Source organism: Podarcis erhardii, assembly GCF_964252035.2.
Source record: "Podarcis erhardii genome assembly, chromosome: 4".
Classification (NCBI taxonomy): Eukaryota; Metazoa; Chordata; class Lepidosauria; order Squamata; family Lacertidae; genus Podarcis; species Podarcis erhardii.
Window position 1 is genome coordinate 65357303 of NC_138508.1, and position 18140 is coordinate 65375442.

General features: G+C 41.9%; 1 protein-coding gene across 3 annotated transcripts; it reads right to left on the bottom strand.

Moving 5' to 3' along the window:
* Nucleotides 1–1889: 1889 nt before the first annotated feature.
* On the bottom strand, nt 1890–17967 carry ZFX (zinc finger protein X-linked). Of its 3 annotated transcripts, none has more exons than XM_081859180.1 (8): nt 17829–17967; nt 13757–13846; nt 12489–13058; nt 10032–10181; nt 9471–9614; nt 9253–9387; nt 8556–8696; nt 1890–5790 (listed from the first exon to the last, which is right to left on the bottom strand). In XM_081859180.1, exons 2-8 carry the CDS (start codon nt 13815–13817, stop codon nt 4604–4606), a joined length of 2388 nt encoding a protein of 795 aa, XP_081715306.1. In that variant the 5' UTR covers nt 13818–13846; nt 17829–17967; the 3' UTR covers nt 1890–4603. The 3 variants fall into 3 exon arrangements, with proteins under 3 accessions (XP_081715306.1, XP_081715308.1, XP_081715307.1); XM_081859182.1 differs by lacking the exon at nt 17829–17967 and adding an exon at nt 17605–17705; XM_081859181.1 differs by lacking the exon at nt 17829–17967 and adding an exon at nt 16783–17587.
* Nucleotides 17968–18140: the final 173 nt, after the last annotated feature.

Genomic DNA, 18140 nt, shown 5'->3' on the forward strand with positions numbered 1-18140 from the left:
TGATGAATAGCAGCCCCATCACCGCCCTATAGTACAGAGATTATATTGTCTGTGTCTCATGTTTTTGTCTAGGATTAGTTGGAAAACTTCTTTCTTTTTAAGAGTGGTGTGGGGGAGATGTTACTTCAGTTTTTATCCTTTATTGCCACCTATTGGTGAAGGTTTCAGTCCACAATGATGAAACCTACTGTACAGATGAGCTGGACAGTTATTTTTTACGTTTTCTCGATTACTCATATTCTGCAACATTCAACACTGCATTATATAGCCCAGTGCAATGCACTTGAAGATCAAAACTAGGTAATTAAAACATCAATAAAGCTGTAAGAGCCAAGCCAATTATTTGAGAACATCGTCTGAAGGCCTCAGGTTGGTCAAGGCTCCTACAGCTCTGCTGCAGAAATGGCCAGTGTGCTCAGCACTTGAGGGTCGCTTCCAATGCATGTTCTTAACTTCCCAATTTTCCATATCATTCTGAAGCAGTCCCCTTCAGTTGTAACTAGAACTTTGCCCCTGAGAAATATTTGCAGATGCTGTGCTAGTTTTTTCCTTGTATGAGAACTGACAACCAATACTTTAAAGGTGAAGTAAAAAGCAAAATCCTGTATTTTTCTGTTTTGTTGTCTCATAGTATTTATTTATAATCTGTTATTTATTTGGCAAAATTGTTTGCTTGTTTGCTATGCATTAGGACACCTCTTAGGTATCATCACCAAAATTTGAGATCAAGGAGCAGGTTTTTGTGTATGTTTGGATGCAATTGGGACACCATTTTAAATCAAGAGAGTAGACTTTCAAAACTTCACCAATTATTTGGTTTTTTAGAATTTCTGAGCAACACTGGGTAGAAGGCTGCTGGTTTCTAATGTTTCATGGCTATTTAATTATGTTTTTATTTGATTTTGCAAGCTCTTCCGGGCTTTGCAGTACTGTAGCAATTAAATAATGTCCCATTCTGTAGACAATGGAATCTTAATTTTGCCAATCCTGCGACTTTGGAGGCAGTCCCTAGGCACTTTTAAGCTCATCTTTACATCAAGAGCTTTAGAAAAATAGTTTAAAAAAAGGAATACAGTGGTACCTCTGGTTAAGAACTTAATTCGTTCCGGAGGTCCGTTCTTAACCTGAAACTGTTCTTAACCTGAGGTACCACTTTAGCTAATGGGGCCTCCCGCTGCCGCCGCGCTGCCGGAGCACGATTTCTGTTCTCATCCAGAAGCAAAGTTCTTAACCCGAGGTACTATTTCTGGGTTAGTGGAGTCTGTAACCTGAAGCGTCTGTAACACGCTTGTGTACAGAAACAAAATTCACTATTTAGAGAAAGGAACTGGTGGAATCCTAGTGTCAACATCAGTTTCATCACATAGTACGCAGTACCCTTGAAGTACTGGGACGCGGGTGGCGCTGTGGGTTAAACCACAGAGCCTAGGACTTGCCGATCAGAAGGTCGGCGGTTTGAATCGCCACAATGGGGTGAGCTCCCGTGGCTCGGTCCCTGCTCCTGCCAACCTAGCAGTTTGAAAGCACATCAAAGTGCAAGTAGAGAAATAGGTACCGCTCTGGCAGGAAGGTAAACGGCGTTTCCGTGCACTGCTCTGGTTTGCCAGAAGCGGCTTAGTCATGCTGGCCACATGACCCGGAAGCTGTATGCCGGCTCCCTTGGCCAATAAAGCGAGCTGAGCACCGCAACCGCAGTCGGCCACGACTGGACCTAATGGTCAGGGGTCCCTTTACCTTACCCTTGAAGAATGTCCCAGATTTAGTTCCCGACATCTCTGAATATTCCAGGGAAATAATATTCTGCTCAGCTACCAAGTTTATTGTAAGAGGAAACAGCATGAATTTTAGTGGCAATATGTGAAAGAGTTAGCTTATCAAATGAATATTCATTAACAGGAAAATAGTCTGATTTTTATTTTTTTCACATTATCATCAAGTACACAATACAACGTTACACATCCCTATATAGGACTCTATTTCTTTTCTTTTTCTCTTTTTACAAAGTGTACACAGGGAGGGAATATAGTATTTAACAAGCATTTTTACAGAACAATTATTTATATTATGTTCTCAGTTGGTTTTTTTTAATGTACCATTTAAAACATGGAACTGAAACATCAATTTTATAGCATTCGCTAATCAAATAAAACTAGCCTGTAACTATTATTACATTAACAATAACTAGTTTTGATTTGCTCTTTTTACAGATACATTGTACAAAATCCACTTCACTAAACTCTTAATTGCGTACGTTTCCAAAATTAGGCTTCAAAACAAGTATTTACGATTCCAGATGATGTTAAAAAAATAGGAAGTGGGTCACTTTTTTGTTCTCAAGTTGAGTAACTGTCCAAGAAAAGAGGTTTTCAATATGGATAATACTTTTCAGCAGCAGACTGAGAATTTGAGGTTTACTAACTTTTTAACAGGTTTGAAAATAACTTTTGTAAATTATTTGGATATCTGGGCAGGACTTCAATGAAAATTGAGGCACCTAAGTTTCCACTGAATCAATGAGTACAAGTGCTTTTAGGACCAGGCTTTCAGGCCATAATCCCACAGTAAAGAAACCACCTAGAATCTTTTACAGGATTCTACACAAGCGCTGCTTAAATCTACTAAAAGATAAAGAAATGGCCATGTGCATCTTGGAGCAGAAGTCATGAGTGCATTTGATTACTAGAGGTCCCCACTATCTATTCCAGGAGTTTGGTGAACATGCAACAGTCCAAACACAAAATGTCAGAAACAAACATAGCTGCACATAAATCCGACACACTTAGGTTTGTATAAAACAAAATGTTTTATGTTAGCACATCAAGTGTTTATGTTTACATATGGCTGTCTCAAGTAATTCTTGTTTCCATTAAGCAAAACCAATCAACCCAGGAATACTGAGGTATTTATTTGAAGAAATGTACAGACATTGTATTTTTTGGCCACATACCATAGGGATATTGTGTTTCTGATGAGAGGCGAAGGAAGCATAGAGCAAAAACTGTTCATTTGGAACTTGCGTCTCAACTCATTATATTTGACCAGTGTACTTTTGGGACCAAAACAGAAGGGAAGGGGTTGAAGAAGCCAACAAGCCAAACACACCAGACTATGTACGTTCACTAAGATGTCATCCCTTATAGCATGCTTTGGAGTCCCCGCCCCACCCTGTTTTACTGCACTTTGCAAATTCGTAAGAGTACATTGTTTGCCGTGAAGCAGGTTGTGGCAGCCTTAGCTTTCAGAGCACAGGTGATCATTGCAACATCTATCCAGAAGGGTATAAACAGATAAGGAAGAACTGGACAAACTCTAGATAATTACTACTTAATAAACTGATTGGAAGGACCACTACACGCTTGTTACTGAAACGATTCTTTAAGAAAAGCTGTGACATCTAATGTTTCACAGGGGGAAGGAGACCATTACTCCTCCTCGTAGCTCTCTGTGCTCCATCAAAATCTGCTATGGAAGTTTGAGGACTCTCCACAGTAGATTTCGGAGGGGCTGCACTGGGGAGGAGGAATCAATGAAAACTGCCTTGTTTGCCTACTGACATTGACTCCTTCCATCAGCTGAGGGAGAAACATTGGATATCACCCTGTGTTCCTAAGAGAGTAATAGAGAAAATATACAAAAAGTTGCTGGAAAACAAGTTCTTCATGAAGATAGCATCTGTTTCTATTCTTTATTGCTCCATCTAATGTGCTCCCTTTATACAGTTTATACTCTTTGAAAAGCTGTCCAAGGCTGCTGGTGGATAGTTAAAAATATGATTGGACCAAATATTTCATGGAGTCTTGTAACAAAAATGATTTTTAATTTGGGGTAACCTTAACAACTGTCAATTGATCCTGCCAACAACTGAAACAAATGTATCCATATGCACTATGAATCAGCAATAAGTTTCAAAACACAAATGCATTTGTAATACAGAACCAAAAGAGAAGCACATAGTTAATATGTATGAACAAATGCCTGAAGTTTTAACTTCACACTTCCTGAAAATAAATGCTCCCAGCAACCAACTATTACTTATCATGGAAGAATTAAACATTATGTAAAAAGAACTCCAAATGATGGAGAATAGTAATGAGTAACTACTCAAATGAAGATTGTGTCACAAATTTTTAAATATCAGATGAAACAATAAGTGGGTCCTATGGTACAATGTTATCTTCTTACATTAATTTCCTCCAGTTTATTTTATATAATCTCTTTATGAGGCTTTATTAAGAGCAAATTAAAAATATATCTTTAACTCATCACAAAACTGTTAATATGGTCACTGAATATGAACCATGTCAGTAAGGTAAGTATTTCAGAGAACAAATGTGGTTGAAAAATTCATTTTGAGACAGGGTTTACTTTATTAAATGCAACTTTATTGTTGCTATCCTTCCTCATTTATTAAACGGAAGAGAATTCAGAACACACTAATGAACAAAATGTATAAAAGTCAACTAGAAGCAATAATCCTATCTGTATACAGCACTAAATCAAATGCACGCTAGTTTGTTTGTGTGATCTGCTTTATAATACAATTACTGCCTAGAAAGCGAATCTTTTACACACACCCTTCTAAATTCCATAGAAGAAGGAGTCCTCATGGCAGCCCAATGTCTTTATGATGCCGCATAATGTGCTGGTTCTTCTCTGAAGGTCTTCTGAAGCCTTTTTTGCAGAACTCACAACGGTGAGGGTAGTCTTTTGTATGAATGGAAATAACATGCCGTTTGAAACCTGAGGCATCTGTAGTGCTATACTCACAGAACTCACACTGATAAACTTTTCTACCACTGTGTGTTTTCATGTGTTTTTTGAGTTCCATTTGCAGCTTGAAGCCCTTCTTACATCTCTTGCACCTGAACGGAAGATCCTTTGTGTGAACTGAGAGAATATGGCGACTTAGAACAAACGGATCTGCAATCTTAAAGTCACAATGTCTACACTGGTGCAATTTTTTGCCTTTGTGCACTGCAACATGTTTTTTCAGTTCTGAGGGCCTGTGAAAGCCTTTGTCACACATGTCACACTTATGGGGGTAATCCTTTGTGTGAACGGAAATTATGTGTCGCTTTAAATCACTCGAGTTTGAACTTTTGTGGTCACAGTGCAGACACTGATGTGTTTTGCTTTCTTGATGCATAATGATGTGCTGTTGCAGCTCTTTGGTATCTGAAAATATCTGAAAACAAATGTCACATTTGAAGGGCATTTCCTTACTGTGTCTAGTCTTTACGTGAGTTTTCAGGTTGGAAGAGTCAGCCGATCTATACTCACAATATTGGCATTGGTAGGGCTTTTCACCGGTGTGGATTCGCATGTGTTTCTTGAGCTCTGACGGATGCCGAAATCCTTTGCCACATTCCACACAAATGTGTGGAAAGTTCTTGCTGTGCACAGCCAGAAGGTGACGATTCAGTAATCCCTGCTCTGCTGTCTCATACTCGCAGAATTTGCACTTGTGCATTTTGTTTGCTGCCTTGTCCCTGTGCACCATCTTGTGTGTAAACAAAGCCCCTGCATGAGAGAAACTTTTCCCACATTCGTCACATTCAATTAGCTTCTCGGTCTTGGTAGTAAGCTTGTGGCTCTCTAGATGGTTATGCAAACTTAACTTTTTATTTGTAGTGTAATCGCAATCAGTACATCGATATTTTTTCTTAGCAAGAAGGTGCTCAGGGTGGTTTTTCATGTGCCTTTTCAGGAAGCCTCTAGATTTAAACTTCTTCCCACAAATCATACAGGGGTAGACTGTCAAAGGATGGCCATCGGGCCCAATTATTATTGCTGTAAAATAAAAGCAAAACCCAAATCATGAAAATGGCACTCCTTAAACAGAAAAGAAATATGCTGATATGTGTATTAACAGCTATGTAAGTTGAAGTTATGCACTTCAAAATCTTATTCATTTCAGTGACACAGTCAAGCACATACTTATTAGTGCAATCCTATATATGTCTGACTGAGTTAACAAGGCATATTCCCAGATAAGTAGGTAAAGGATTGCCGTCTCACTCACTGAAATCCATAGGATTTAAATATTGGCTGGCAATATTACCTCTGTTAAATTAAATTAGCCACAATAATGTGTCAGAACTAAAGCAAAATCATTCAACACAAATGGGGGAAGACTTGCAGCACTTCAGCATTTGGTAGCAATGTCAAGTGCTAACACATCCTTTAATTAAGCAAATTAAACCTGCATAAAGGAATACCTTGACATGTCAGTAACTGCAGAACCCAAGATCTCTTAAAGGTGCCTTGTAATAATAGGAGTCTTTGCAGTGGATGAATCAGGTTTGTCAGGTTTGAGGACAACTGTTTCCAAAAGAGTCCACCAGTACAGGAATTTCTAATTTTAAAACTGAGGATAACTATTTGTTCTCTGTTGCTTTGTACGGCTCTCAGATAAGTGAGTAAGCTACTAGAAATGTTAATATTAACTATAATCCAAAATAACAGTTGCAAACAGGTAGCATGAGATAAGAATTATATATAATCATTGTGCGATCAAAACAAATATGAGAAGCAAGTCAATCCAGACATAGAATACATGGAGCTTGATGAAATGTTTTATTATGCATTTTCATTTTGTATTTTTATGTTGTGAACCATCCTGTGATCTTTGAATGGTGGCATACAACAACAACAACAACAACAACAACAACAACAACAACAAACACGCTTCCACCACCGGAGCTATGCCAAAAGGGCAGAACTGTTATAGTAATCCCTCCCCTCCTTATGAACCATGCATGTGTATTACGTAACTGTTGGGGCTGCTATAATAGGCCTATGCTTCCAATAGGAGCACAACAGATGCGTATATCCTCTCACATTTTATGCATCAGTCATTGGCAGTAGCTGCAAGAGAATAATGTATCTAACAACTTCTTTTCTCCCTAAAAACGCTGGGGGTATGTTTGCATCAGTACGACTTCACAGGAGCAAGATCCAGGCGAGGTCTTGATAGGCGATTCTTCTCAAACGTGAGAAGAACACACCCCCTCTTTCCTGCCCCCACGGGCAGGGGAAAGAGATAGACAGAAACGTATTTACATGCCTTTATTTCTGTCTTTGCAGCATTACAAAAAAAGTGACTGCTCTCTTCAAGCTCCAGCAGTCTAGTGACAAACACTTCCTGGACAGGAACAAACGGAAGAGCTCATATTACACTCTGAGCTAATTCCGGTGCTTCGCACTGTGAATTGACTGTCCCTCTGTTTCCCACGGGCAGTCCCAACATTCCCATTATGTTTACTTTTCAAGCTAGCACTTTGCAGCTGCATTGCATCCATATCGCAACAGGGTAGGGTTTACTTTAACTGCTGCCTTCCTCAGCGAGTCCATGTGCTCTATCTTAGTGCAATTTCATTTTCTTTGCATTCTGGTTACTAGGGAATTGTGCATTCTTAAAGACAAAAACACTTGTGTTAACCCATCTCTACAATGAAGTGAGTCACATTTTGAGGACTTAATTTATAAGTTGATGTAATTTGTTACACTGAGTCCATTAGAGATGTTTCTAAAAATTACAAGCTTTTTGTCTAACCCTCATCCCCACCCCAAAACAAAATGCCAGAAACTGATCCATCTTTTGGTAATATGTAGTCTGTATTGAAGTAATGTACAGAGCATAGCCACGTATGCAATCTACATAATCTCCCACTATAATTAAGTGAGTACAGGTTACTCTCCTTTGAGGTTCCAACCAACCAAGTTGTCTTCCAGGATACTCCAGTTCACCCTGCACTCCACCACCAAAAATTAGTTAGCATTCCAGTTCAGTTCTCACTGAAATGTTTTTGGCTCTGGCCCACTCAAGCTTTTTCCCCATTAAAGGTTTGGTTTTGGGTATGTGTGTAAAGTTTTACAAACTTCAGGGTTCCCAAAACCTACTGGTACCTCCATTTTGTGTGTGAATAGTGCTGTTTAGGCTATAGGTGGCGCTGTGGGTTAAACCACAGAGCCTAGGGCTTGCTGATCGGAAGGTCGGTGGTTCGATTCCCCGCGATGGGGTGAGCTCCTGTTGCTCGGTCCCAGCTCCTGTCAAGCTAGCAGTTTGAAAGCACGGCAAAGTGCAAGTAGATAAATAGGTACAGCTCAGGTGGGAAGGTAAACGGCGTTTTCGTGCGCTGCTCTGGTTCACCAGAAGCGGCTTAGTCATGCTGGCCACATGACCCGGAAGCTGTATGCCAGCTCCCTTGGCCAGTAAAGCGAAATGAGCGCCGCAATCCTAGAGTCGTCCGTGACTGGACCTAACAATCAGGGGTCCCTTTACCTTTACTTGGTGGTTTACATTAATAGGTGTACACGGTGTGTCTAGGAATAATTTTCTGCCGAAACCTGACTTTTCAAGTAATTTATTTGTTCTTCCTGTTAACAGTTCTAAATTTGTGTGCTTGTTATATAGTTAAAATACAAAACCACGAAAAGTATGCATCTACATGGTAGTGCTTTTAAAACCTTTAAAATGCTCAAAGAAAATGCATTTCTATTCTCTTTCTCTTGACAGGCAATCATCATAGTCACTAGAGTCGCTGGGTACTTACCTGTTTGATATTGTCTGGATTCCAACCTCCTCCTTTTCTTTGGTTTTTGTTTTGCTAGCCTTCCAAGACCAGCAGACTCATCTATGTGCAAGAGAGCACTAGCTGTTCCATTTCGGTTTTCAACTGCATCTGTGTTATTACCTAATGGAGGATTGAAGGTTACATATCATCAGCACTCTAAGGAATATTCAAAATACAGAATCTATACATGGTAATAAAATATTAAGTTAGTAAGAAGAAGAAGAGTTTGGATTTGATATCCCGCCTTTCACTCCCCTTCAGGAGTCTCAAAGCGGCTCACATTCTCCTTTCCCTTCCTCCCCCACAACAAACACTCTGTGAGGTGAGTGGGGCTGAGAGACTTCAGAGAAGTAAATGGTTGTTCTGTGCCTTTTTGCAGTCAACCTGGGCACTGAATGAAGTCAGATTCACATTCAAATAGAAACCTTTGAATGCTGCTCCACACAGTGAGCCTCTTGCTACACTTGTACGTGACTCATACTATGGATTTCATCACCCTATCACAAACCAACATTGTTGGATAATAAAAAGATGCCAAAAGCAAACATTACCCATAAACTGCTCACGACCCAGCAGCCACCATGTGGCTGCTTGTTTGCACAAAATAGGAGTGGGAGCCAATTCCATTTGGCATGAGCTAACACTACAGGGAAGTGTCTTTTGATTTACAACATACCATAAGCTGCTGCCCAAGCTATCGGCATAAAGCTTTTAATATCATTCTCATCAATTTGCTGTTCGTGAACAGCTGCTGCGTCTTCCTCTCCTACAATTACCTCCATATATACCTCATCAGCAATTTCTGCAACATCTAAGAGAAGAAAAAACAATATAATACAAATTTTGTGTCATTTTAAACAAATTCTTAACCCTAAATAAAGGTCAAATACTTACTTAAATCTTCATCTTCGTGCTGGGAATCATTTACTGTCATATAAACCATTTTTTCCCTTGGAATGCGAACACTGCTATTTTGATTCATTAATGTGTCTCCATTGTCATTTTCAGATTCACTTTCCACAATATCTACTGTGCCTCCTGGGTGGGGGGGGGGAAAGTTGGTCAAAGTATTTTGTAAAAGCATGTTTCTACTAAATTATGGTTTAAATATAAGCAATAGAAAATAATCTACACTTTCCCCACACAACACCTGAAAGAAGCCCGAGTCAAATAAAAGGAGATACTATGAAAGGTTAAGACTCAGCAACTAATTTCCTGGAGATACGTTGAGAAGAACAAGGGATAGTGGGCCTAAACCTTAACTTCCACTTTCTATTGCTACCAGCCAACATGTCAGAAAGGCCAGATTCTCCACCATTTTTATTTCTAGTTTGGCAACTAGAGGGAAAAGGAGGAGTCTTATGATAGCTCTCAAGAGCACAGCTTTTGTCCTTCGACCTCCAATTACTGATGTTTAGATTAAGTTTAAAAATAAAATAAAATAGAATGCTGTACCTAAGTCATCTTCCCCTGGATCAGCTTTGAAAATATACACCTTGATGACTTCTGGGCAAATGCCATCCATTTTACAAGGATCATTTTCTGACACAGTTTTTCTTGTCAGGTCAACAGAATCATCAGTTTCTGCCTTGACAGCATCATCCACTACAGAGAAAAACAATAAAATGATCATTCCAACACAAACTGATTGCAGTAAGACAAAAATTTATCACTTCAATTGTAGAAATATTTTAAAATGCAGTAAAACTATAAATTACAGTAAAAGAAATGTTTATATAATTTATTATTCTAGTTACATGAAAACTAGTGAGATATGTTAAGAAGATAAATTCAAAATGCTCTCCTGCACTGCCTATTTCTCTTAATTAGCTAATAACCGTGACCAAACTTGAAAAATGTTAATAAATCAGGGAAGCAACACGGGGTGGGGAACTGGAACAGGCTGGTGGGCTGGATCATTATCTCTTCCACCCCTGGTGAACCAAGCATTTCATGAAAGTTCTCACACTGGAGTTGGATCCTTAGCTGGCTTAGTCATGTACATTGGGCTTCACAAGACCTGACAACCAGCTGACTGACTGCAATTTATGGACTAGACCCACCAACCAGCTCACTGTGGGAATTCTGCAGACTTCTGTGCACAGTACTCACAAGCCCCAACAACCTGATTGCCAGAACTTTGTGAGCACTATACACTGGGCTTCGCAAGACCCACCAATCAGCTGACTGTGGGTGCTTGCAAACCCCTCTTTACACATCAGCTGATCAATGGTGCATGCAAAGCCCTTTTGGCTTGTGCCTTCATCTGCCCCACACCCGATAAAATCAGGAGTAGGATAGGTGATTGTGGCTTGTCCAAACCGGTCTTGCAAGTCAAATGGAGAAGCCTGGTGAGCCTAATTAGGCCTGGGGGCTGGAGGATCCCACATGCCAAAGTCACAGAACAGCTGTGTTAAAAGTAAAATGTGAGTTTCTTTGTAGTGTGCCTTGGTAATAGCCAATTGCGAAACAATTAATCTTGAGGAAAGCGGGGTAATTATAAATAGAAAAAAACTGATTTGAGGTTTTTGCTACAATCAAGCAGTATATAATTTTCATGAAATAAAATGAATAACTAAATTGTGCTCTCATGATCTATCAACAGACAGTGAAAATGCTGATGATGATGCAGCACAGCAGAATTCTACCTAGAAGTATATATGAGGTGGTGCACACCTCTATTTGTGCCACAACAGCTGAAATGGAATTCTATGCAAGGCAAGCTCATACAGCCTGTCTCATCAATTTCCATTCCACCCTGCTTGCTACATCTTTTGTTTTTGCCAATACTAGGTTGCAACTTTACTGGGAATGGGATGGAGACACTGTGAGTTTGAGAACCACTGCCAAAGCCTCAGAACACTCCTTCTACAGTTTGCCACATGGCACATTAAACAGATACATGAATTATGTAAAAAGTGGAGATTTGAATTTAGAAGCATGTTTTCATTTTGCTTGATAAACTGCTACAGACTGGCCAAGGCAACACCAAATTAGGCATCAAACTCATGACTTAAAAACTGGTAGAGCTTGTTTGGGAGGCTGAAAGCAAAGAATGAGGTAATAGGGAAACTTTCACTTGGCATAATTATTGTATAAGCATTCTCGTCAAATTATAAAGGGTGTGGATTTATATTTTGTTTGAAGAGAAGAACAAGTATATATAGTTTTAGAACAGAATAAGAATTTAGAACATTGATATATGAGAATACAGAGGTGGGATCTATTATCTTTATAAGAGGTAATAGCTGAGTAACATAAGGTTGCATCTTATATGCATAGCTATGCTAGTGCACTTTATTGATATCCTGTGCCTAGGCTATAAACAAACTCACCCATCCTACTATGCTTCTAGAAAGTTCTAAATATCTACTATGCATCATGCAGCATTACATTGGTGGAATCATGCTAGCTAAATAGCCTGACAATTATGAGAGTTCTCCCCAAACAATTCCCACCACCTGCTTTCTCTGCCTAGTGCTATGCCTTCAAATGACTTTGTGCATTGCTGCTATGTTGCATTTGACAAATGAATGCCATTTGTCAGCACAGTATTACCAAGGTATAGTGCTGTGCTGACATAACATAACATACAGGGTCAGTTCATGTTACAGCAACCATCCTAAACCCTGCATCCCCTTTCTCATCCAGCTCATTCTCAGTTCTTCTTGACAAAGTGGTGGTGGGATCAATCAAATCAAGACTCACAACCACTGAGTAATATGATGGTTGCCATCTTCTCTCGACCCCTCCCCAACTCACCAGCAGCTACTTAAATTACTACAAGTGTACTTAGCATAGATTAACACCACAGAAGTCCAAGGGATTAAAAGTGAAGCAATAGAAGTACTCTGGATTAAGGAATTTGTAAATAAATTTGTGGCTTTTGAAATACTTCACCCAGACACTTACAGGAAATCATAAGGTAATCTTCACAGTTGCCCTTGTCATTATCATGTTCCACGGGTATTCCACTGGCATCAATTACAGCTTCAGAGGCACAATCTGCTACCAAAACTTCAGAAACTACATCTTCTCCCAGAGAACCTGTGGCAATTTCTGCTTCTACAACATTACTATGATCATGAACAACATGTTCCAATTGTCCAACATCAGGTACGTGCATTGACGCACTTGTGAGCACATGCTCAGGTATCGACATTGCTGAAGCTGTGATCTCAGAGGATAAAACATCTTCTGGAACAGTGCAGTGTGCTAAAGACACTTCCTCAGTGACATCAGTGTCCAGCACTGGTTCAGGCATAATAACAGTTTGAGATACATCAGTATCTTCCATGATATCTGGACACTCAACATCTTCTATAACAACGTCCTCAATTACATCCTGGATTACTACAGAATCAGGATCCTCTGGGACAAAGTTATGAACTGTTATGTCAGAATCCTCCACATCTGAGACATAGACTGTTTCCTGTATTTCAACAACAATCTCATTTCCATTCAAATGCGTTCCATCAGTTCCTGAAATACATAAAAATAATCAAAGTTACTGTGACAGTATAGTTTCAGGTTTCATGAAAATGAGATCTATTTATGACTTCTTTCCCCACACATCATATGCAAGTTCTTGGATTATTCCCTATGTGACATATTCCATATTGTTATAAAGTTTACAAGCTTCTTGTTAGCTCCTGCTGGTCTTATTGTGCCTTCAAAATCACAGAGGGTTAGAAGGACCTAGAATTCACTGAGAAAAAGTGTCAGGTGGATATGACTTTGTGGAAAGTATAGGAAGATGTTAAAACTGATAAAAAGAACAGAGAATTGAAAATGTATGTAAAGGTTAGGAAGCGCTAACCCAGTTGTCAACTATCTCGGTCTTCCCATTCTGTAACAACCTCCTACGCAGCCCGCATTATACTTGGTATCCAAAGAAAATAATCATTATTATTGTCTTATTCTAGAGAAATGGTAAACAACAATATTAGTACAGAAATGCTTAAAAGATTATATAGTGCATTTTAGTGGTGGTTGGTAGTTCTTTTAGCATCAATGTACTTCTCAAAACATGTTAACTATGGAACAGAATGAATTTAGACTTTCAGGCAGGAGAGTAGAGAAATTTAAAAAAAAACCCAAAAACCCAGTATGGTGCCATTCAGTAAAGACCAAATAGGCTACATCATGCATTTAGAGAAATCCATTTTAGACTGTCATACCTGTAGGATCAAAAAACGCATGTGGGTCATGTGGCTGTAGCTCAAGCCCATCTTCATCCATGGCCTTTAACTCTCATCAGTCAGAAATGTCTATAAAATAAAAATGAAGAAGCTCCAATATTTATGTGGCATGCATATTGAACTCAGTTCATGGATGAAAAAATCCCAAGAAGGAAAAATATTGTCAAGAAAAGAGTCAATTCCTCAGGACCTGCCCCCTAGACTACAAAGTGATATGCACACACTGCTTGGGGTGGGGGCAGGAAAATACAGCTTTCAGGGCAAAACACCCCTACCTCACTGTATGTATTTGTTCATTCAAAATATCTTTTTGGCTCTCAGAAACAACATATATGAAAATGAATGATACAAAGCTGTATGAGATATATTAAGAGGTTTGTATTAGCATTAGAAAGCTGCTCATTTACAGTCTTAAGAAATGGCAGTGTTGAGGTTTTCTTCAAAACTATTAAAAAAACCAATATTGAAGAGGTGAATTACAGTGGTACCTCTGGTTGGGGATGGGATCTGTTCCGGAGGGCCGGCCGGATCCCGAGGTTTTCACAACCGGAGGACTGCTTCTGCGCATGTATGTGTGGCAAAAACCTGTTAAAATACTTCTGAGTTTGCCACTTACGCATCACGAAGTTTACGTAATGATAGTGTTACATAAGCAGAGGTACTACTGTACACTAAAACTGTGGGGCCATCACCAAGAAGGTCTTGTTTCTTGTGCTCCACAGCCTAGTTTATCTTATTGACAGATATACAAACAGGACCTCCAAAAAAGATCTTGGGACAAGGGTGGGGAACCCGCGGCCCTTCTGATGCCTCAGAACTACAATGCCTATTGGCCCCAAGGCAAGCATGGTGAATAATCAGGGATAGTGGGTGCTGTAATCCAGCAACATTTGGAGAGCCAAAGTTTTCCCAATCCTGTTTTAGGGCACAAGCTGGGCTGTACAGATAAAGGCAATCCTTAAGCAAACCTGAAAGATAAACACAGCACTTTGAATTGGGCCCAGAACCACACTGGTAATTATTGCAGCTGGTGTAGAAACAGTGTTAGATGAGAAGACTTTCTGGCCTCTATCTGTAGGTATATACCACTAAATTTTCTGACCCATCATCAAAGGCAGCCCCCGTGGAAACAACATTATAGTAGTCCACTTTGGAGGACACAAGTGCATGGGTAACTGAGGCCAGGTTTGACTCATCCTGAGCTGGTAGAGGCACTTCCGGCCACTGCCACTATATATGCATCTCTGGACAGGAATGAATCCAAGAGTACCCCCAAGCTGCACAACTGCTCTTTAAACAAAAGTGCAGCCCCATTTGGAACAGGTCTTGCACCTCTATTTAGATCAGCCAACTTCTCAATCCACAGAACCTCTTATCTGAATTAGGTTTCTGCCTTCCTCCCCACCATCTCATCCCTTCCAATATGCATCCCGATATCTGGTCAGCCTTCTTGGGATGCATAGGTGGAAAAGAGAGACTGAGCTGAATGTCATCTGCATATCGATGTCAAGACAGGAGTAGGGAGCAGGTCAGCAATAACTCACAAGGTGTTAGTGAAGTCAACTCTTTATTGAAATAAACAAAAACAGCTCAGGCCCAGTGAGCACAGTAACTCTTCCCAGTAGGTCTTGGCCCCAAGAGGCAGCTGGTGCCTTCCCAAAACTCACTAAGTCTCTTCTCCCCCAGGGTCCTTCCCAAGCAACCTAAGACTTCTTTGCCTTGCCTGTTTTTATTCCTCCCTCTTAACACCTCTTGGGGGGGGGGGAGAGAGAACTTGCCACAGGAGGGGGAAACGCCTTGCCTTCTTCAGCAGCCTGACTCATCTCTGCCTCTTGGCCCCCTCCTCTCCAGCCTCCTCTTCTGCCTCTGGTTCTGGACTCTGCCACAGACTCTTCCTGCTCACCAAACCCTCTTACCTGTTCAGCTTCCGACACCTCCTCCTCCCAGCCTTCTCCCTCTGACCACCCATTGTTATCCCACCACCAATTCCCTGGCTCTGATCCTTCTTTTCCTGGGTGGTTTTCCAGCTGGTGCCTCCCACCACTCCTCTGCATCCAGCCAAATCATGACAACTGTTAATATTGCAACTCAGACCTCCCAATGACTTCTCCTAACTGTCTCCCATTGCTTCTAAATACTGAAGATAATACTGAGATAAAAGAGAACCCTGAGGCATTTTGCATGTCATGAAGCAGAGCAGAAACCACCTTCTTGGACCATTCAGGAAGAAGTGGAGCCACTGTAACATGGTGTCTCCAAGACAGGAGGGGCAGAAGTATGTCATAGTAATGGTACAAAAAGCAGCTGAGTGGCAGCATTAGCAAAAGTTTATTGCTACTCATAAGCAATAAGTTGCTTTTTTAAGTAAATCCATGATTTATTCATAATGAAAATTTGAAATATTGAGATGCTAATGTGCAAGGAATAAACAGAAACTGTGTTTTTCAAACTGCATCCTTAGTCGCAAGCAAAACTACTCTACATGCATTTAAACACCCACAGAAGTTCGGGACGGTTAAAAGCTTTTAATTTGTTCATTGCACAAATGCTGTTGCGTCCAAAATAAGCTGAAATTTATTACCAAAGCATCCAGGGAAATTACCACGCACATTATTTTCTGCTTCTACTCACTCTGCAGAAAGTGGATACACACACACACACACACACACACACAAATATATATATATATATTTACTCCAGAAAATCATTTTTCAATCTCATCTCCCTGCCTGATTGTCATATACACTTCATAGGAGACTTTAGTAAATACAGTAATGTTTTTCCAAGTTGTACAACATTACTAGCCCTTTCCCACTGCCCCTAAAACTGAAAGATGTTCTCTATGAAATCCCCATTAGCTTTTCAGATGTTCATTTGAAAATTGCTTTTTATTGTTTCAGACACAGCAGACATATTGACTTTCAGTGGCCTTCACGATTCACAGTAACCCGACCTGTCTACTTCAGTATTACAGTTAAGAAACACAAAAATCACTAATCCCACACCTTGAGGCACTTTGTCTGACATCCTAACACGTGAGTGAAACTCCCAGAGGCTGCACTGTGGGTTACCCAGAGAAAACTGCTTTTCCTTTTTAATTGGGTGAGCTTGAGCTGAAGACTGCAAAACTGTACTAAGCCTGCCTAGTGTGGCATTTTTAATTTGGTTTCTAGCGTTGCGCCACCTCTACCCCGCGAAAGTGTTAACACCCCATGGAAGATGTCAAGCGACCCCGCATCCCCTTCACAATGAAGCCAGTTGGTCTTCCCCAAAATGGAGAGCCAGGCATATATATTCCCTGGCATGAAGTATTATGTATACTGTATATGGTTCCCCCCACACTCCCTCAAAAAAAAAGAAAAAAAAAAGAGAGAGAGTCCCTTGAATAAACTCTGGCGCCAACTGGCACATGGCCCCCTTTGCAGAGGAGCCTGGGGGCGGTTGTGTGCGCTGCTCGTGCCCCGTGGAGACATCGTTTAACCGCATCGTTGGCAGCGGAATCGCCTGGAAAAGCCGCCCAGCCCGTCAAAAGCTACGGCGGTGGGGCGGGAGGCTGCGGGGCTGAAGCTGGCCCACAAGCAGCCGAGCAGGACAACTGGGCACAACACGGGGAAGGAGGGGAGGGGCGAGCCTCCCCCACTGGCGCCGTCTCCGCCCTGCCCTGCCCGTAATGGGGACTGTCTGGGGCCAGGAGCGATGAATTCAAGATGGCGGCCGGCACTCTCCCTCAGCCTCCCTTGCCGCCGCCATCTTGTCTCCTCCTTGCAGACAGTCTCCCTCCGACTCGGCCCCGGCCCCGCTCGCTCCCTCAGCCCCGCGCCTCAGACCTGTTCCCCGCGCGCCTCGCGCCACCCCGCCGCCTCTTCCCTTCCTGGAAGCCGAGCTGCGGCCGCCTAGGCCCCGGAGCAGGGCCTCACGGCCCACTCCTGCAGGACGGAGCCCGGGCCCGCGGCCTAGCTGCGGCCTTCTCGGGGCCTGCACGTCGGCGGGCGCCGAGGCCTGGTCCCGCGCGGGGTAAGGGCCTAGCTGGGGCCTGTCCCGTGCTGCTTACCGGGCGGGGCGGCGGCGGCGGCCTCTGCGCGGCCTTTCTGCGCGTAGCTGGGCCGATCTCGGTGGTAGAGCCGCAGCGGCGGGGCGGGCGGGAGCGGAGGGGAGGGAGGGGCCGAGCTCGGAGCTGAGTGGAAGCGGCCAAGCTCCCCGGGCCGGGCCGCCGTCAGCACGTCACGTCACTGCCCGAGAGAGACCCAGGGAAATGCGGAAGGGAGAAGCCGGCGCTGCTGCCGCCTGAGCCGCCTGCTCTTCAGGCCAGGAGCCGGGCCGGGCCGAGCGGGCGGGCGGAGGAGAAGGAACCGGGCCAGGGACG

What these genes read in the sequence shown, in the direction of transcription:
- ZFX (XM_081859180.1), bottom strand. Translation starts at nt 13,817, where the DNA reads ATGGATGAAGATGGGCTTGAGCTACAGCCACATGACCCACATGCGTTT. An exon ending in TCCAGGGGAAGATGACTTAG is followed by an intron (nt 9,615 to 10,031) that starts GTACAGCATTCT and finishes CCCCCCACCCAG; the next exon opens with GAGGCACAGTAGATATTGTG. An exon ending in ATCCAGACAATATCAAACAG is followed by an intron (nt 5,791 to 8,555) that starts GTAAGTACCCAG and finishes TTTATTTTACAG; the next exon opens with CAATAATAATTGGGCCCGAT.